Raw genomic sequence first — 21,326 nt, forward strand, 5'->3', positions numbered from 1 at the left:
TGACTCGCTTACTTCACATAGCGTAACATCTTCAAGAGTCATCCATTTTGTAGCATGTGTTAGAATTTCCTCCCTTTTTAAGGCTGAATAATATTCCATTATATGTATAGACCATATTTTGTTTATCCATTCATCTGCTGATGAACACTTGGGTTGCTTCTACTTTTTGGCTATTGTGAATAATGCTGTTATAAACATGGGTGTACAAGTATTATTCCAGACCCTGCTTTCAATTCCTTGGGGTATATACCCAGAAGCAGAATTGCTGTATCATAGGATAATTCTATTTTTAATTTCCTGAGTAGCCACCACACTGTTTTCCATAGCTGCTGTCACTATTTTACATTCCTGGAGTCTTTTTTCAATGAGAGATGATTCAACTAACAGTGGCTTAAAAAAATGTGTTTTGGTTTTTTTTTCTCACACAAAAGCAGTCTACAGTGATGCAGCTCCTCAACAATGGCATCTAACTTTCAGCTTCTTAATACAATGGTTTTTATACTCAAGCTTGCTATCTCTTGGTGCAAAACTGCTGCTGCATCTCCAGGCCTCTTGAATGCGTTCCAGTCAGGAAGAAGAAAATGCAAAAGATAATACCAACATTCCCATTTATATCTCCAAAACTGTCACAGAGCCACCACTAGCTACAAGGGAACTTGGGAAATCAAGTTGTTTTAGTTTTTTATGATTCTATAATAGAAGCAAGCAAGGAAGGAAAAGGTTGTGGATAGGTACTGGGCCAACCAACTACAACACTGCCTGCCACTGCCTCATTTTTCAAATGTTCCACTTTTTTTCTGGTCGATCTTGGCAACTTATATTTTTCTGAACATCATCCTTACAGATTTTCAATTTTTTTTACTATATAATTTTTTGCCTGTAAGATTCTCTTAAAATTATTTTAATTTTCTCATTCCTGATCTGTACATGATTACTTCTAACTTTTCTTCCCTTCATTAGAGTTGCAAAGAGTTTATCTATTTTATTAGTCTTTCAAAAGAACCAGCTTTAGATTCATTTTTCCCTTTTCTATTTGGCGTTTTCTATTTAGTTAATTGCAGCTTTAAAAATTTCCGTTATTGTTGTTTATTTTGTGGTGGTTCTAATTTCTTAAAGTAATAAATTCCCTTATATTTCATATTTCTTCTTTAATAATGAAGGTATTTTCCTTTTGATGTAGCTTTACTGTATCTCAAAGATTTTGTATTCACCATTTTCAAGACATTTTGTAACTTTCTTCTTGATTACTTGTTTGATCCCCAAACTATCTACAAGTACATTTCTGAATTTCTATGTAGACAAAGATTTTTTTGGTCACTATTTCTATTTCATTAAATTATGATCAAGATGACCTATAAAAATCTCTACTTTAAAAAAAACTATTGAAGTTTCCATTGTGGACAAGCCTATGATCAGTTTTTAGTGTTTCATAGTTATTTTAAATAATATCTCACATTTATTGAGCACTTATTGTTTTGTAAAGTTTACATTAACCTACTTAATCCTCTTAACAATGCTATGAAATAGGTACTATTATTATCCCCATTATTATTGATGAGAAAATTAAAGCATAAAAGCATTTAAGTAACTTACTCAGAGTCACACTGCTAATAAGTGTTAGAAATAGAATCTGGATTTAAGCTTATTGACTGTATTACCAATTCCTCTAAGTTACTGTTTTTGTCTACTAGATCTGTCCAATTTTGAAAGACATACATATAGTGAAATGTTTCACTATAGTTTCATTTTTATTAACTATCCTTGCTTTAAATATTTAGGTACTATGTGCTGCAAAGAGGTTTAAAATGGAAATCTTGTTTTTTAATATATAATGTCCTTCTTTATTCAATTCATTCAATAAATATTTATTGAAAGCTTACTATAGGTGAGGATTTTTAACCTTAAAGTTCACATTGTCTGATTTTGTCACTCCTGTTCTTTTTTGTTTGCATTTGCCAGGTGTTCATCCCATAATTTTCAACATTCAATTTTAAGACAATTTCTTACAAATGACATTTAGCTGAGTTTTGCCTTATTTTAAGCTATGATGATCTTGGTCTTTTAATGGGAAACTTAAATCCACTCATGTTTACTGTAATGACTGATAAACAAAAATTTTATTTCCTCCATCTTACTTTTTATCTTTTATTCTTTTCATGCATTATTTTTGTTATTTGTTCCTGTGTTAGTGTACTTTTAAACACTCTAGTCCCACCCATGTCCCCCCACCCACCAAGATACAATCTTTAGAATATTCTTACTTCTTCATTTCCTCACAGATAAGACCTCTGGAACATATTTACTTCTCTCTCCATCTCTAGTTCCCTGGTTTTGCTGAGTTAGTTTAGCACTATTCATTTATTATAATTAGGTCTGTTCTAATCCATGTGTTGCTTAGAGTACTTTCTCTGATATTTTTGTAACATGGAGTATGTGCATGACATTATCTCTGAATCTGCTTATCTGCAGATTCCTGAAAGGTAAATGATATCTTGGGATGTAGTCCTTTTCCCTCAGTTGCCTATAGCTGTTATTCCAGTCTCATCTAGTTTTGTAGTCTGATACGAACTTGATTTAAAAAAAAAAATACGAGGAATATTTTTTAAAGGGGGGTGGCGTATTTTCATATTTTAGCCTTGCCTCTAAAACCTAGGACTTCTGTGTTAATGTGTGCCTTTTCTCATTAAACCTACATGGAACTGCGTGTGTCATTTCAATTGGTAAATTAAGGTGGATCCTCAGTTAGAGACATTTCTTCTTTTTTGTTTAATTATTTCCTCTCCTCTGTGCTCCCCTTCCTCTTTCTGAAACTTTTATTATTCTCACGCCAGGTCTCCTGAGTCTACCTAAGTCTCTATTTTTCTCATGATTTCCTTATCTTTGTAATTTTTCCCCCTCATTGAGATACTATTCCACTTGGTCTTCCAGGTTATTAATTTGGTTCTCAACAATGGCAATCCCATCCCTCAATCCATCTACTGCATTCTATAGTTTAGAAATACATTTATTAGTGCCAGAAAGTCTTTTTTTGTGTGTGGGGACAGAGAGAGGGTCGACACTACATTGCGTTTCCTTACTGCTACTTTTTTGTTGAAGTGTTGATGGCCTCCTGGAACACCTCAAATGCATTTGTGCATTTCTTTCCCTACTGAGGATCAGGTCTGGGTATTAAGGTATCCTAAATGGCAGCTGCCCCACAAACATTCTCTACACCCAAAGGCCAGCAATTACAACAGAAAACTGTCAGTGTCCCACTCTGAGATGGAGGAAAAGACGTCTCTCTGGTCTCTTTGGCCTCTCCCAAACTCAGGAATAGGGAGGCCACAACCTACTAATATTTAGCTTCATGGGGTTCAAGACTACGCATATTCACATGCGACAAATATTTAACCTCCCCCCAGGATTCCCCTATGTCCTGATTCTTCTCCCAGCACTCTTCAAAGATCAAGAGAAGCCCTGCATCAGCTTTCCCTGGTGGCCTCCCCGAGAACCCAAGACATCATTTGCACCCAACTCCCCACTAGGTTCAGGTGAGACACACAGGTAAGAGCTTAGTATAAACATGGATAGGAAGCCAGATTCATTTCAAGTTGCCACCTTCCTAGAACTTTCTCTGTGCCTAGGCCTAAATTTGTAAAACCTTTAAAAGCTGAATATTTATTTATATACCTTACTTAGATCAAAACATAATTTGTGGTCTTATGCTTACAGAAAAAGATTAAAATTAGCGGAGTAACCTTGCCAGAATATCTCCTTGAATCAAAAACTGGTCATTTGTATACACAAAAGAAGAAAGCTAAATAGGAAAAATAAATAATCTAAAAGCATTCTACTGACTTAGTATCTGTTAAAGTTGACATTTCAAGTAAGTGTGTGTGTGGGATTATAATATTCAACCAATGATACTTTGGAAGGAAGTATTGAATTTCTTTTGTCATTTTCAGAAAGAATAAGGTCTTTCTGAGCATGACACTGAAATCCAGAAATTATAAAAGATTAATAAATTTGGCTACATAAAGATTAAAAATACATGTATAATAAAGTCAAATGTCAAACAGATACTGAACGGTAAAAAGGAATAAACTTTTGATACACACAATATGAATTTCAAAAGCACTAGGTTAAATGAAGAAAGCATAACACAAAAGACTACTTACTGTATGAGTCCATTTATATGAAATTCTAAGTCAGAAAAAGCTACAATGATAGAAAGCAGATTGGGTTGCCAGGGTCCAGAGGGTCCAGGGAAGGGTACTGACTACCAAGGAGCCCAAAGGAATTTTGGGGGGTTATGGAAATGTTCTATATCATGATTTTGGTGGTGGTTACACAACTACATACATGTCAAAACTTATTGAATCATACACTTAAAATTGGTGACCACTATTGTATATAAATTACATTTCAATATAGCCGACAAAAAAAGTTGAAGAGAGAATATATTTACAACATGAAATATTGAAACATGAACATGAATATATTTACAACATACATGACTAAAGGTAATTTATTTATAATACAAATAATTCTTAAAGTAGGTAATAAAATAACAAATACCTAATAGAAAAACATGCACAGGAAATAAATAAGTTCACAGAAGAGGACTTCCCTAGTGGCGCAGTGGTTAAGAATCCGCCTGCCAATGCCTGGGACATGGGTTCCAGCCCTGGTCCAGGAAGATGCCACACGCCGTGGATCAACTAAGCCCAGGCGCCACAACTACTGAGCCTGCGCTCTAGAGCCCACGAGCCACAACTACTGATCCCGTGTGCCACAACTACTGAAGCCCACGTGCCTAGAGCCCGCACTCTGGAACAAGAGAAGCCACCGCAGTGAGAAGCCTGCGCACTGCAATGAAGAGTAGCCCCCGCTCGCTGCAACTAGAGAAAGCCTGTGTGCAGCAACGAAGACCCAACGCAGCCAAAAATAAATAAACAAACAAATAAATTTATTTAAAAAAAAAGAAGTTCACAGAAGAAAAAAATTACAAAGAACCAATAAATACATGAGTCAATGCTCAACCTCAGTTATAAGAATTACATATTCAAACAATTAGATTACACTTTTTTCTTTACCGGATTGGCAAAGATTAAAAATATTTGCTAGTATCTAGTGTTGCAGTCTAGGAACATACACACTCTACTACAGGTTTCTTTTGATGGGAACTTAGCAGTATCTATCAACATTTTAAATACACACATCTTAGACCCAGAAATTCCACATGTAGGAAATCATCTTAGAGATACAAGTAAAGATATAACAACAAACATTTATATAGTGCTTAGAGTTTTGCCAGGCATTGTTTTAAGTATTTTATCTGGAATATCTGATTTAATCTTTAAAATAACTCTAAAAGGAAGGTCCTTTTATTATCCCCATTTTACAGATGGGAAATTAAGGTACAAAGGGGTAAGGTAAGTTGCCTAAGGTCATACTGCTGCTGGTAAGTGGCAGAGTCAGGATTCAAACTCAGGCAGCGTGGCTATAAGATTTATACTCTTAGGCACTGTGTTATTTTCCCTCTCTAAAGAAAGTTTAATGCTGCATCATTTGTAATAGCAAAAACCAAATGTCCATTATTAGACAATGGTTAAATAAGCAAAATCTATATAATGAAACGCCAGGCAGGATTCATTAAAAATAAAGTGGTTCTCAAAAAAAAAAAATAAATAAAGTGGTTCTCTATATGCTAAAATGAAAACATGTCCACGTTATGATATTAAGTGAAAAAGCTTGTTGCAAACACTATCAATAGCAAAAGTCTATTATAAAACAAATCAGAAAAATAACACATATGCTTGCATACACAGAGTACATTTCTGGAGGCTATGCATCAAACTATGTTTAACAAATACCACTGAGATGTAAGGATGGGTAAGGGAAAGATTTTTATTTTTTACTTTATTCCATTCTGCATAATTTGAACCTTTTAAACTATAGGCATGGTACTTTTATTACCCAAGAAATTAGCTTAAAAACACAATTACTCTACTTGGTATTCTACAGTTTTTACAACACGGATTTACCTTTAATTCTTGGATTAGTTGGGTTCTCCTGTCTCTTAAATTCTTTATTTCTTTCTCATCCCAGCATCTAGCCTTGTATTTTAAGTCACTTGACCCTCCAGAGATGACTCCAGATTTTAAAAATAACGTTCCATCAAGAGCTACTGTCTGTAAAATTAAAAATATTTTACCTTGGAGAAATGTACATAAAGATAAAAACAGAACATAATATGACAACTTTCACAGCTGAGACTTTGTAGATGAGAAAAACTACTTACTGAACTCCACTAATAAGATAACTAGCTTATGAGGGACACCAGCCAACAAACTCAAATACAAAACCTTGTTTTGCTAAGGCCCAAACAATTCTAGGCAATAGATTAGCAGCAATTTAAAAAGTTCAAAATAAAATTATACATTAGTTCTAAACATATTCAATATAGAGAAGAAAAAACCAAGAGTATTTGTATTTAATATCTCATAGTCTGCATTATATAATACTGTATTTTAAAGAATCTGACATCACATGTCAAAGACATACTATGAAAACAGCCTTAGTTACTTTAGGATATCAAAAATATCACGTTCTCTAAAATGAATATGAAACTGGGACCAAGAAAAAAACTTAAATGGAGTCAAAAATAGCTTAAAGGTATTTTTTAGGTATAAAATAGCTTAAAGTTTATAGTCCTATGAGTAACCATATGCTTTATAGAATAAATGAAAGCAATTCTCAGTGTTTTGCAAATGTTTCTAATTAATTAGTCAAAGCAGAGGAGACAGCTCGTGGAGGACTAAAACCACGTAATGTGAACTAATTTTTAAAAAAAGCTGACAGGAATCTCATTCATTCCTGCATTCAGGCAAACATTCTCTTTATGACTGCTGTGTTTGAAACATTCTATACTGGGGACTGGAGTGACCAAAAGGGAGTGAAATATGGTACTGACCCTTAGGGAGTCATGCTGGTAGGGAAAAGAAACATATAAACATATCATTACAATGTAAAGTATGAGACAATAGAAACATAGAGTAATCTGGAAGCTTAAAACTTGGGTGCTCCAACCCAGCCTGGAAGGTTCACAGAAGGCTTCCAGTGGAGTTGAAGGCTTTCACTGTATCTTATCAGAGGTACTAGTTAGAAGTAGATTAATTATATTTAACAGAAAACTTAGTTTATTTCTCTCTTGCAATTACAGAGGTAAACATTCCAGCGTATGTATGGTGGTTGCATAGTTAAAAAAGACTCCTATAATACTGCTCTACCATCCTTAGTACTTGGATCACTCAAGGGAGACAGGCTTCTTATTTTCTGGAAGGCCATGGGGGCTCCCTTCCCTCCCAACTGTTAGCTTGGCAATGAGTTGTCTAATCAGGCCTGAACTATGGAAGGACACTAGATCTCTACTGGATACCAACAGCCATGGCATGGAAACTGAACTCCTGTAGATAAGCTCTGGTTGGTCTGGAAAGCAGCTTCCCTGACCAGGAAGTCCACTGTTACGTGATCAGCTTACTCCTCCGACCTCCCCATAAAAATATAAAGTGGTATTGAGGCAGCTTCCCCCTCCTGGAACACTTTTAGCTCACGCTGTTTCTGCCTGGCCAAAGCCCACCTCTGTGGAATGAAAGCTGAGGAAATACACAGGCTCCACTGCTTCTCTGCTTTTAAGTTGTTCTAAATAAAGCTTACTTTACATCTACAGTGTGTCACTAGTGATGTGTGTGTCAGTGTTTCTTATATGACAATCTTCAAAGTCATTTTGTAGTCCAAGACGACTCCTAGAGCTCTAGCTATGTGTTCGTATTTCAAGAAAGAAGGGAAAGAATGAGGCTGGTAGACAGGGCAGATCACAGAGTTCTTTGTACGTCATCACAGGAAGAATGTGGATCAAATACAAATGAGGACAGGTGGGGCTTGTGGAGGGGGCTGGGGGATTAGCACTGAACAGTCTAACAGCAAACAGGAGAGTGAAATGGTCAGATATGAACTTTAAGTAGACCAATCTGGCAAGTATCTAGAAAATGGGGTGGTCCAAGTGAAGCCAGAGGTGATAGTATGAAATCAGCCAATACCTACAGTGAAAAAAAGGAAAAAGATTTGAGAAATATTTAGGTGGTGTAATCAGAAAGCCTTGGGAATTGTAGAGGTTACAAGGAAGTCCATGAGGAGAAAACAGAATTTCATTGGTTAGAATAGTGGTACTAAGAATTGAAGAATACAGGAGAGGGATCAAGATCTAGAAAGAAGAACCTGAGTGTAGTTTTATACATGATGATTTTACAGTGCTTGTGGGCTAATAGTTTACTTATTTATAATGTATATCTTGACTATTTCCTAAAAGAAATTATTCTTTTATAGATTATAATAAAGATTATTCTAATAAATATAAATATACAGTAAGATAGCTACAAATAATAATTAGAGATAACAAATTAAACTAGGTGAAAAAAGAACAAAGTATAAATAATTTAGACTGATGAGAAATCAGTAAATTCAATCAAATAAGTAGGAAGAAGAAAAATTATTCAATATATGATGTTGGGACCGGTAATTAACCATTTAGGGGGAAAAAGCTAATACCTACATCTAATAATACATATTAAAATTAATTCTAGATTAAATTAAAATATAAAAGTGATACCATTAAAAAAATGTGAAGTTAAGTAAATATATTTTGATCTCATAGTAAAGACCCAATTATACATATACCAAATACCTATAAAGGTTAAGAGTAATATAGTTGATTATCAAATATATGGCATATATACCACAATACTCACTAGATCTTTCTAGGGTATGGTTGCCAGACTTAGCAAATAGGAATACAGGATGCCCAGGTAAATTTGAATTTCAGATAAACAACGAATAACTTTTAAATGTATGTCCAGACATTTTATCTGGCAACTCTATTCTAGAGGACATGTTAGGGATGGTTATTTTCCTTTTTGAGCTCTTTTTCCCAAACTGAACATTTATTAACTTGTGTTTCCGATATGTAAAAGCCAAATGTAACACAAAGGGAAAAAAATCCATGGGCTGGCTTGGAGAGAAGAGACAGAAGTGTATTGAGAACTTTGAGCTAAGAATCTGTCATAATACACATGGTGTTCTAACGCCAACTCTCTCTTCCCAGCCATGATACTTAGGCAACTCAACTTCCCCTCTCAGAGCAGAGGGACAAACGATTTTCTGAGATTCTTTTTACTTTCATTGCTTGGTTGGCTGCTGCTGTTGTTATTGCAACCATTTACTGTACTGTGCTTGACAGAGTGCATTTATGCTATTTGATTCTATGTTTCAACCCCGTGAGGTAAATATGATTTCCATTTTATAGATTGGGGCTTAAAGATATTAAGAAACTTGCCTAAAGTCATACACAGGGACTAAAATTCCTAAACCAAAAGTTGGTCAAACATCTATGTCCATGTTCTTTTTTTTTTTTAATGTCCATATTCTCAATAACCACCATGTTACAGACCTCCTTCAATTCTAAAAATGCAATGGGCAGCAATTCATAGAATTATAGGGTTTTTTTTTTTATAGTTTCTAGGTTTATTAAAATAATTTACTGAAAGTAAATTTAGTATCAAATAACCTATTTACATTTGATTTACAATCAAATTCCTATCCTGGAAGGACTATAATTTCTATTTCCAGCCTGCAAATTCCTTAACTTATAGCTTACAACGGTTGCTCAGGGCAGTAATCCTATGCCTACTTTGGAGGTTGCATTCCTGAAAAAATACCATGGCTGGCACAACCGGGATCTTATACAAAATAAGGAGTTGGAGGAATTTTTAAATCGCATTAAATAAAAGTTCCAAAGAACATGGCTTAGGAAAAGGAGAAATTTTTTGGCATTAAAAATTTGCCCTGAGGGCTAACCAATCATTCCACTGAACCAACTTCAACTGTTTCAAGAAATACTGTTTCAGTGTTACAAGTAGATCTTCTATAATTTTTGTGTTATGCAGATTATACATATTTTTAAAGTTGTCTTTCACTGATATGGAAATAATATACTTTAACTTTTTCTTTTATTTCTGAATGGGTAAAATATTCATGTAGTTCAAAATCCAAAAGATACAAGAGTAAAGAGTGAAGACTTTCCCCGGCGTTGCGAGACCCCAGCACCCGGTTATCCTCCCCAGAGGTGACTGATGCTGTCAATTTCTTATGTATTCTTCCAGAAATATTTTTGCATAAGCAAATACACACATATATCTCTTCTTTCCCCATTTTTTACATAAATGGTAACATACTACACTCTACTTATTACTTTTTTTTAAACTGAATATATCTTGGAGATTGTCTGACACTTGTATATAAAGAGCTTCATTCTTATTTAAGGTTGCATAGTGTCCCATTCTATGAACTCATTATAATTTTATTGAACATAGTCTTGTGCAAATTGTTTCCAATTTTGCTTGCTACATACAGTGATTCGATGAATAAATCTTTACATATATCATTTCATATACATGTGTATGTAACGTTCTGAAGAAGTACAACTGCTAGAATTGCCCTTCACAGAGCTGGTACAAACTTACATGCCCACAGAAGTGAATGCAAGGGTCTCTTTCCCCATAAAGTGTTATCAAACTTTTTTATGTTGATCAATCTCACAGGTGAAAATAGTATCTCAGTGTAGTTTTAATGGGCATTTCCCATATTTGGTTTTTTTTGGTCGTTTTTTTGGCCACGCACATGGCATGCAGGAGCTTAGTTACCTGACCAGGGATCTAACCCGCGCCCCCCACGCCCCACCCCCGGCAGTGGAAGAACAGAATCGTAACCCCTGGACCACCAGGGAACTCCCTATCCAAATGTTTTATGCATCCTAAAACACAGAGAATATTCTTCAAGTGGAATAATAGTAATAGGAAGAAGATAAGAGTCCCTGGAATATACTTAACGTAAAAATACGACAAATAAACCTGATTAAAATTTTGAAATAACGATAAGAACAAAATACAGCCTAAAGGGGTACGGCATGTTACTGTGGACAAGATATAAACCATAAATATATGTTGAATGAAGGAAGCGTTAAACACAATCTTATTTTCATGTGACTTCTTTAAATTGACCACACAAATCTTCAAAAATCAATTTTACAAAATACATTTTACAAATATACAAAAATCAATTTTAGCATAGTTAATTAGGTAGCAAAGTAAGGAAGATACTGTATTAGCTCACTTATTACACCTGCTTGAATTTAATATGTAGAAATCAATGACAGTGATTACTAAGACAGTGATCACATTATCATTAAGATAATTATAGATATAACTACTAAAATGTATGAGAAGTTAATCATATTAGACAAGTCAATACATTTAATACTGGAAATTCCTATCTTTCATAAGAATAGCCCAACCCCCACCCCCACCCCGCTTCGTGTTAATTTGCGATTCTGGACATTCCAGATCAAATGTGTAAAATGACTAGTAAATAAAAAATGACTATCACTTTTTGAGAGCTATTTGCTAGGCACTATAAAAGCATTTTGCATGTTATTACTTATTTTAATCCTATAACTCTATGAAATAAGTACTATTATTTCCCCAAATTTAGATGAACAAACTAAAATTAGAGGTTTAGAAACTTGCCTAAAGTCACATAATTAATTACTAAGTAGTATCACTGGTCTTACTCCATAGTTTATGCCCTTAGGCATTGTGTTACACTTCATCACAGATGTAGTTTTAAAAAAAACTATGTCAGATAATTTGAAGAATTTAACACTGCTTAACTAAATACAAACTCTATTTCAATTGAGAGTAAAACAATATTTTTAAAACCAAAATTATTCCCTTGAGAGACTGGTATCTAGTAACCTCATTTCAATTGTGCTATTTCTACAACTTCAAAATGTGTTAAAACCTTGAATGTGTAAAAGGACAGTTAATATCTCCATTAAGCTATGGAAGAATTAACCCAGAATGTAAAATAAGCACCTAAAATCTTTCCTGGTATTCAGAAACACACGTATTATATATGTAAGTACAGGGAAAATCTGAGATTCAACAGGGACGTTTATTGTATATAGAGTAAAAAAAAATTAACAGCTTTAGGCTCTCACTACAATAAATCTAACTTCCAAAATATGATTTATGATTTGGGGAAGTATTAGAGAAATTAATTTTTTGAAAACTCAACACTATAAAAACTACTGAAGCCATTAACATCTTAGGTTCTATTTTAGTTTCCCCTACATAAGAGAACATACGAAAGCATATAGAGATATTTGTGTGTGTAATATGTTAGTCTTATAAATACTGCTTCAAATTATCCGAAAGTACAATCTAAGCCTCTTACTTTCCGTCTTTCAGGTCCATTGAAGGCAATATGCCTTGCTTCTTCCACAGTCTCACAGACAAGGCCATTTCCACACACAAACTGAATTACTTTCTTCAGCTGAGGAAACTGAGTCTTTATGACATCAATCACCATTTTACAGCCTTTAATCTCCCGTAATCTTTCATTGATTGGCTTGATCTAAAAGGTTTAAAATATACTTGATATATTAGGTATATTAAAATAAAAACCAAACACTCAGTACATTCTTTTTCAAAGAACATACATAAGTATGAAAGCAAATGATTAGTAGTATGCACTTATACACAATAAAAGTTTGACAAGAACCTGATGAACAATATCCCACCTTTGGCTCGTGTAATATTTTTTAAAAGTATACTTCATCAAAAGCCAGAAGATATAATTTCTAGATTCAACTCTGTCACTAACTAGTTGGGATAAAGCAATAGATGAGAAGCCCTTCATGCTCTCAAAATCATAAAATCTAGTGGGAGATAATACCCATTTACATACTTTCAAAAGAGTGGCACAATAGCATGGAACTCAGAAAATCATTTTAGGCTTAAACGATCAGGAAAGCTTTTACACCTTCTTTGACATGACTTTTAAGTTGGGTCGATAAAGAGATCAAAAGACGTCTGCAATATATTACTGAAAAACAGCAAGTATAATTTCATTTTTGTAAAACAAAACAAAGGGAAAACCCTATATACAACCAAAGTATGTGTGTATATGTATATATATATATATATATATATATATATATATGTACACACACACACACACACACACATATATATACACACACATATATATGGAGCATATATTTATATAAATCTGTATGGATGGAAGCAATCTAAAATAGTTGTGATAAAGGAATTGAGCACTGAGATGAGGTAGGAGTATTTCCTTTATACTTGATACACTTCTGTATTATATTTTTAAAAAATGAGTGTGCCTTGAAAAAAATCTTTAGCATGAAATACATAAAACAGAATTTTAACAGGCAAATGAACTAGGTTAAATAGTTTTAGTGGGCAGAAGGTATAAACAAAAGTGTGAAACTACAAAAGGCCAAGTCTGAACCATTAATACCCAGTTAGCATTTGCTGAGCCCCTCCTCTGTGCCAGGCACTGCGCTAGGTGTACTACATGTAGTGATTCCTTGCAATAATACAATAAGGTAAGGACTAATTTCTCCACTTCACAGATGATGAAACTGACACTCAGAAAAGTTAAGGACAAATCAGTGAGAACTAATTAGAAGGAGGGCTGCCATTCAAACTCAGGTCAGTCCAACTCTAGGGCATGTGCTCCTAACCACTATGCACACTGCCTGCAGTTCAGGGACTTGAAAGCTGGACCAAGTAGAACATTTTCTTTATTAAGCAATGAAAAGATCACTGAAGGATATCAGCCGTGATAATGACGGAGTTCCTGCCTCAGGAATTTAAACTTTGGATGCTCTAAGGCCTTTCAATACATACCTCAAGGCTCAAAATTTGGCTTGCTCCACACCAAGAGCTGACACGTATATTTACTGGACCATACATTTACAGCTGAGACTCTGGGTTGGCATTTCACCAACAGAACGTACGTCTTATCCATCTCCTGTACTTTGCTACAGGACAAAATAAATTGCTGGCTAGTAGGCAGAGTGGTGCACTGCTAGAGCAACGTCCTTGAAATCATCAGGGTAAATTATGGCAAAACTAGATTAGGAAGAAATGATATGAAGGCAAGAAAGATAGCACCCACTTGATACTATTCTTTGCCTGCCAATACATTAACACCAGCCATTTGAATGAATGACTAACTGGCATCCAACTTACGATTTTTTCAATCACTACCATAGTCTCAGGCAATAAAGACACACTTTAAAAGACAGAATTTTATCACTACTAAATACTAAGGATTATAAATTTCTTACATCAAGGTAATCTAAAGCAAGGAATGTCTCAGGTTCAGCTCTTTCCTCCTTCAGAAATCGAATACAATCTTTTGCTACCTTTTCAGAGGCTACAACAATGGCAACCAAGTACCGACCAAAAAGTTTAGTAACAGCCAGCTGGTATTTCTTATGAATAGGATGACACAGGTCAAGCAGTCTTCCAAACTTAACAGGTTTCAAAAAAGGAGAGAAAAACAAATACATTAATGAGGAACATATAATTCATTGTTTTCTAATGTAACAAAGCAGCATAGACCAAAAACTAATTTTCTAAAATTATAAACATGATAATTTAACAGTCTCATTCAAATGGAAATAAATTTCATTATGAAATATCCATTTAGGTGTGTCACACTTCATTCAACAAAAGAGTAATAAGGAGGGATGAGTCATACCAAGGTATTAAAATATTTTACAAAGCTAGCAATTAAATAGTATTCATTCATTCCCTTATTTATTAAATAAGAAACTGTTGAGGCACCTACTATATGCAGGCACTGAGCCACACACTGGGTAAACATGCCTGAATAAAACACATCCTCTCTGACCTCACAGAGCTTTCAGACTAGTAGGGAAGGAAGATATAAATAATCAATAATTACATGCATGTACAAAGTAGAGTTATAACAGACACTGTGATTAAGCACAGAGAGCTCTGAGAATATGTAACAGGGACGAGGTTGACCTGAGAAGCCATGGAAGGCTTCCCGTGGAGAAGTGTTTTTGGGGATCTGAAGACTGGTCAAGAATCAGACTGAAGTTCAAAAAGTCTATTAAATGTCACAGTGCCGGGGCTTCCCTGGTGGCGCAGTGGTTGAGAGTCTGCCTGCCAATGCAGGGGACACGGGTTCCAGCCCTGGTCTGGGAAGATCCCACGTGCCGCGGAGCAACTGGGCCCGTGAGCCACAACTACTGAGCCTGCGCGTCTGGAGTCTGTGCTCCGCAACGGGAGAGGCCGCGATGGTGAGAGGCTCGCGCACCGCGATGAAGAGTGGCCCCCGCTTGCCGCAACTGGAGAAAGCCCTCGCGCAGAAACGAAGACCCAACACAGCCAATAAATGAATAAATAAATAAATAATTTTTAAAAAAGAAAAGTTTCTCTGATCTTTAAAAAAAAAAAAAAAAAAAATGTCACAGTGCCAACCGTCCTGTACCAATGCTCCCTAGAATGTCTGCAGATTCAATTTTACATCTTTAGACTCTTTCTTCAATGTTAGGTTCTACTTCAGAAATACCAATTTCTTCAAGATAGATCATCGTCTTTAATATTTATTACCTTGGTCTTTGTTCTTCTCAATTTACCTATGATTAGCTCAAGCCTTACTTCTAGGTCAGTAATTTGATTTTCAGCTATGTAATCCATTCCTTGTTATTTGCAATTTATTATTAGTTCAGTAACATTTGTTCTTGATTTGTTTCCTTAGCTCTACATTTTTCTTTTTATTTTATTCTGTTTTAGCTCATATTTGAATCTGATTTTATGAATTCAAGCTCTTATTAAATTGTCCACAGCACAGAACACTTACGGGGGATTCTGTTCTGTAACCTTCTTCCACAAGGCTCTTTGACTTCTAAAAGCCTTTTAAATTATTCTTTCTTTTTACTATTATATGTACCTATAGCTGCCATATCGATTCTCTTCACCTTCCCTATATTTAATGTGGGCAGCTCTGGGCAAACCTTTTATTTTCTGTGACGGATAACTTTTTTTGATTGTCTCACCTAAAATTGAGATGGTTATCTCCTCTGAGCAACAGATGATGGACCAAGTATTTTCTGTTCTATATTCTAAGTATTTTCTTTTTTTTTTTTATTCTAAGTATTTTCTGATCTATTTCCCATCATCTAAGGGCTTGGATGGCAGGGGTAAGAGAGGTATGCTAAGGCTGTGCATGTGCTTTATTTGAATACCTGAGTTTTCTTCTTTCTTCTCAGTTTTTAATTAATATCCCATACCAAGGTTTCTCTCCTTGGGGGAAGATAACAAATCCCATTTTTGGAGAGAGGGTTTTGATTTGGCTTCTCAATTTAACAAGGAGCCCTAGAGCCTTCACTTCCATCTAAGAGAAGCAGAGGTCCATGTTCTCTGATTCTATTTTAGTGATAGATTTTTACTCTAAAGGAAACAAACATATGAGTTTGCTTCTTTCTAGATTAAGGGATACTAAGTGAGAATTCTCAGGAATGAATCGATTTATCAGTTTGCCTTCTGCAGAATTAAGAAAAAGCAATGCTATACTTCAATCTTTTTTAAGAAATTCTGGACTATTACCATTTTCTGAAGGTTATAGCATGATGTATGAGCCCCTTTCCTCTTTTGGCTGTTGAACTAGTTTTTCACTAGTTTTTGTCATTTTCCTTGGTATCAGGGGAAGAATTCTGTGACCCAGCCTTATTCCTCCATCATTGTCTAGAAGTTAAGACTAACACTTAAGAGTCAGAAAGGCAAAAAGGATGCTGTAAAGGAAACGAAGATGGGAGGCCAGAGAGACAGGAGGAAAACCAACAGAGTGTAGTATCATGGAGGCCAATGGACAGATGTTTCCAAAGAGTGCAAGCAGTTAACACAGGGTACACTGGTGTCAGTGACAAGAGAGTGAGATGTCAGACCCCAATTCCAAAGGAAACAATTCTGTGAGGCTGACCCCCCAAGCAACAGGTTAGTAGATATTGCTGTACTGGGGCTAATGAAATACACTAGTAATACTGGATGGCAGTCACATTTGGAGAATAAAAATTCACCGTTTCAAAAGTATGCCAACAATGTCTACTGAAAAAAATATTTTAAAAAACCTGAAATCATGAAGAAAATGAGGTTTGAGGCCATGTGTCTATGGGCAACAGACTACTTCATGCACCTGTGTCCTTTGGGGATGATGGCCATACCTGGACTTTCTGGGTAATGTGTTCATGTCAATGTTTCTCCCCAATAATTACTTATCTATAACCATCACTGGGAGTTATTTACATTTTACCTCAGTTATTTACTATTATGTTTTAAATATAAATAATAAAACACAAAACCTATAGATTTCTGAAATAATATTACTTCCTATTAATGGCAAATTGTTAATCCCAAATAAGAAAGCTTAGCCTTTTTATTTCAATTACCACAGAATCTGGGTAAAGTCTTTTAAGGTGTTCCAGAACCTCTGCTCTCTTTTGCTGACGTTTTCCCTCATGGGTATCAATTCCAGCATTCTGCAGTTCACTTCTAATAAGATTCAACTCTTCATTAACTTCAGACATTCTTGATTTTGTTTTTTCAATTTCATCCACTAGGGTTTCCTCTTGCTGTTTTTTCTCTTTCAAGCAATTCCTACACAACAGTAACAATAATACATTATAGAGCAAAAAGAAAAACCAAAATTTAGGAATTACAAGATACAGTACACTCTAGTCTGACATTGCAGGGGAATGGAATAATGCTCTATCAATTTTAAACGATGAAAAATACAATATAATAAACCTAGCACCAAACATGGGCAAAAGATATTTTAATCATTCTTTCTTGATTCAAAAGATACATATTTCTGGATTCTGAAAAAGAAAGGATAGGTCACTATAACCAGAGCAATCATCATAAGCTTAATGGTAAGTAAATGCCAATTAAAAAGAAATTCTTCGTGGTAGAATACTTAGGTGGTGCTAGCTTTCATGACATACTTTTATTATAAAATATCGATACCAAAAGAGAGTTTTAAGTTTCACCACTGTTAAACATTTATATTTTCAAAACTTAAACCTTAGTGGTCAAGGATAATTTTTAATTATCTACAATGAAATAAAAAAACAATGGAGGACTAAGAACATTATGATACAGTGGAAGCATTCATCTGATGACTATACCACAAACATCGAGACCCCTGAGATACAAGAAAGCTGCAAGGAATATTTTTTTACTATACTTACATGCATGTTTTTATATACTCCTCCAACTTCTCTATTCGCTTTTTATGATCTTCTATTTGTTCTTTTATGTGTTTTAGATTTTCCTAAAATAGGAAATGAAATCTGAAATCAATTACAGCAAATCCAAACAAAATTGATTACTTTTCACTGTATGCCCAGAACTTACTATAACAGCATACATTGTTCTAAATTTGAAATATATATAACCATATGAAAATTCTTATAAGAGCAAATTTTAATTTTGAAAAGGCAATATGGTACAGAGCTTTGAGGTTTCAAGACTCAGGGTTCAAATCCTGGCTCCATCATTTATGTCCTGGCTGGAGATATCTGATCTCCAGCAAGTTTACTTTGGTAACTTCAAACCCCAGGGGGATTATTTTCAAATATCTATATACAGTTCTTACCTCTCTCTCAAACTAACTCATTCAATAAATATTTATTCACTGGCTACCATGTGCTAGGAACTACGGCTATAATAATGAACAAGACAGAGTCCCTGCTCTCAAGGACTAAGGTTTGGTGAGAGAAACAGACAAATAAGTAATTCCAATAGAGTGGCTCAGTACTATAATTGTATAGGAATCTATGAGGCAACTATAGGCTTGTGGAACTTCACAAGTCTTGCTCCATTCACCTTATCACTAAGTCCAAGGATTGTGGTCGTCTCCAATTCGCTTATCTTTAACATTCTCCCTGTCTAATTCATCCTGTGCATTATAGCAAGATTAATCTGTCTTACTTCATCACTAAGTGATCTAAAACCAGGAGTGTACAAAAGTAAAAAACACAATTCTTTTTCAGTACACAACAGCAAAAAAGAGAAGAAATACCAGTTTTCAAGTGGTAAAGGATAAAATATACCATGAAGTTAATGATCTCATTTTACTCATTTATCACAGAAATTCACTGAACAAACATCTACTATGCTAGGTGCCAACAGCTAAAAAAATGATTAAGATACAATTCCTTTTCTCCAGGGACTCCCACATTATTTTTTTTAAAATAAATTTATTTATTTATTTTTGGCTGCTTTGGGTCTTAGTTGCTGCACGCGGGCTTTCTCTAGCTGTGGTGAGCAGGGGCTACTCTTTGTTGTGGTGCGCAGCCTTCTCATTGCGGTGGATTTTCTTGTTGCGGAGCACGGGCTCTAGGCGCACGGGCTTCAGTAGTTGTGGCACGTGGGCTCAGTAGTTGTGGCTCGCGGCTCTAGAGCACAGGCTCAGTAGTTGTGGCACGTGGGCTTCAGTAGTTGTGGCACACAGGCTCCGCAGCATGTGGGATCTTCCCAGACCAGGGCTCGAACCCATGTCCCCTGCATTGGCAGGCGGATTCTTAACCACTGTGCCACTAGGGAAGCCCCAGGGACTCCCACATTTTGAAATTAGAGTCCCCATATTGAAATTCTGTTATCTCACTTAAGAATTCCATTCAGGCTTCCCTGGTGGTCCAGTGGTTAAGAATCCGCCTGCCATTCCGTATATATGTGTTAGTATACTGTATTTGTTTTTCTCTTTCTGACTTACTTCACTCTGTATGACAGACTCTAACTCCATCCACCTCATTACAAATACCTCCATTTCATTTCTTTTTATGGCTGAGTAATATTCCATTGTATATATGTGCCACATCTTCTTTATCCATTCATCTGTCGATGGACATTTAGGTTGCTTCCAGGTCCTGGCTATTGTAAATAGAGCTGCAATGAACATTGTGGTACATGACACTTTTTGACCTATGGTTTTCTCAGGGTATATACCCATATATACGGAATCTAAGGAAAAAAAAAAAAGGCCATGAAGAACCTAGTGGCAAGACGGGAATAAAGACACAGACCTACTAGAGAATGGACTTGAGGATATGGGGAGGGGGTGGGGTGAGATGGGACAGGGTAAGAGAGTGTCATGGACATATATACACTACCAAATGTAAAATAGATAGCTAGTGGGAAGCAGCCGCATAGCACAGGGAGATCAGCTCGGTGCTTTGTGACCACCTAGAGGGGTGGGATGGGGAGGGTGGGAGGGAGGGAGATGCAAGAGGGAAGAGAAATGGGAACCTATTGTATATGTATAACTGATTCACTTTGTTATAAAGCAGAAGCTAACACACTATTGTAAGGCAATTATACTTCAATAAAGATGTTTAAAGAAAAAAAAAAAAAAAAAAAAAGAATCCGCCTGCCAATGCAGGGGACACGGGTTCAAGCCCTGGTCTGGGAATATCCCACATGCTGTGCAGCAACTAAGCCCGTGTGCCACAACTACTGAGCCCGCACGCCTAGAGCCCGTGCTCCACAACAAGAGAAGCCACCGCAATAAGAAGCCCGTGCACCGCAACGAAGAGTTGCCCCCACTCACCACAACTAGAGAAAGCCTGCGTGCAGCAATGAAGACCCAATGCAGCCAAAAATAAATAAATAAAATTAAAAAAAAAAAAAGAATTCCATTCAAAGAGACAGGAACAAGATTAGCTAACATCAAGGACCAAGTTTAGTCAACTGGAAACACCTGCCTCTGCCTTTACTCTGGCCAGTCCCAGGGCTTGTGTCAGGGCCTGGATGTTCCGTTGGACACGTCATGGGGGATAATCAGACTGCCGTGACACCAGGCATTCTGGATTCAAGATGCCAGCTGATCATGCTAGTTGTCTAGAAGAACCAACCCCTGCCCAGCCCTTAGTGATCTTGGATCTGTGGAAAGTTATAGCCCTTTCCACCTGGGAACCACCAGTCCTGTGGGAAACCAAGTATGGGTACAGATTTTTTCATCTCTTTCCACCCTGATATGTTATTTCTTCTGTCAGTGTTTTTCTATTCAAAAGACAACAGAGATTCAATCAACACTTACCGACATCTACCAAGTACATGGGACTTACAATAGGACACTATTACGAATCCTGCCTTTAAAAAGCTTCCAGACTAGTAGAGCTATATCATTAACTGTACTTTTCCTCCAATCTGATAAAAGCCCTTAGACAGAAACAGATTAAGAACAATGGGTGATTAGATGAGGAAGAAACTATTTTTCAGGTTTTTTTTTTGGTGGGGTGGGGAGAAAAGGCAAACCAGGGAAGACTTTGTGGTGTGGGTAACTATTGAATTGAACATGTAATGATGAGTAGGTTTTTCCAA

The 21,326-nt window shown here is 35.8% G+C and overlaps 1 protein-coding gene across 2 annotated transcripts in view; it reads right to left on the reverse strand.

Moving 5' to 3' along the window:
* The window catches only part of SMC1B (structural maintenance of chromosomes 1B), an 86,285-nt gene that overhangs the window by 28,397 nt on the left and 36,562 nt on the right, over positions 1-21,326 (reverse strand). For both annotated transcript variants that reach the window (XM_036864642.1, XM_036864641.1), the window contains exons 8-12: positions 18,194-18,276; positions 17,393-17,600; positions 14,261-14,446; positions 12,331-12,510; positions 6,027-6,173 (exon numbers count right to left, since the gene is read on the reverse strand). In XM_036864642.1, coding sequence (XP_036720537.1) covers positions 6,027-6,173; positions 12,331-12,510; positions 14,261-14,446; positions 17,393-17,600; positions 18,194-18,276 — 804 coding nt within the window. The remainder of the gene's footprint in view (positions 1-6,026; positions 6,174-12,330; positions 12,511-14,260; positions 14,447-17,392; positions 17,601-18,193; positions 18,277-21,326) is intronic.

This window comes from Balaenoptera musculus, chromosome 10 (assembly GCF_009873245.2).
Source record: "Balaenoptera musculus isolate JJ_BM4_2016_0621 chromosome 10, mBalMus1.pri.v3, whole genome shotgun sequence".
NCBI lineage: Eukaryota > Metazoa > Chordata > Mammalia > Artiodactyla > Balaenopteridae > Balaenoptera > Balaenoptera musculus.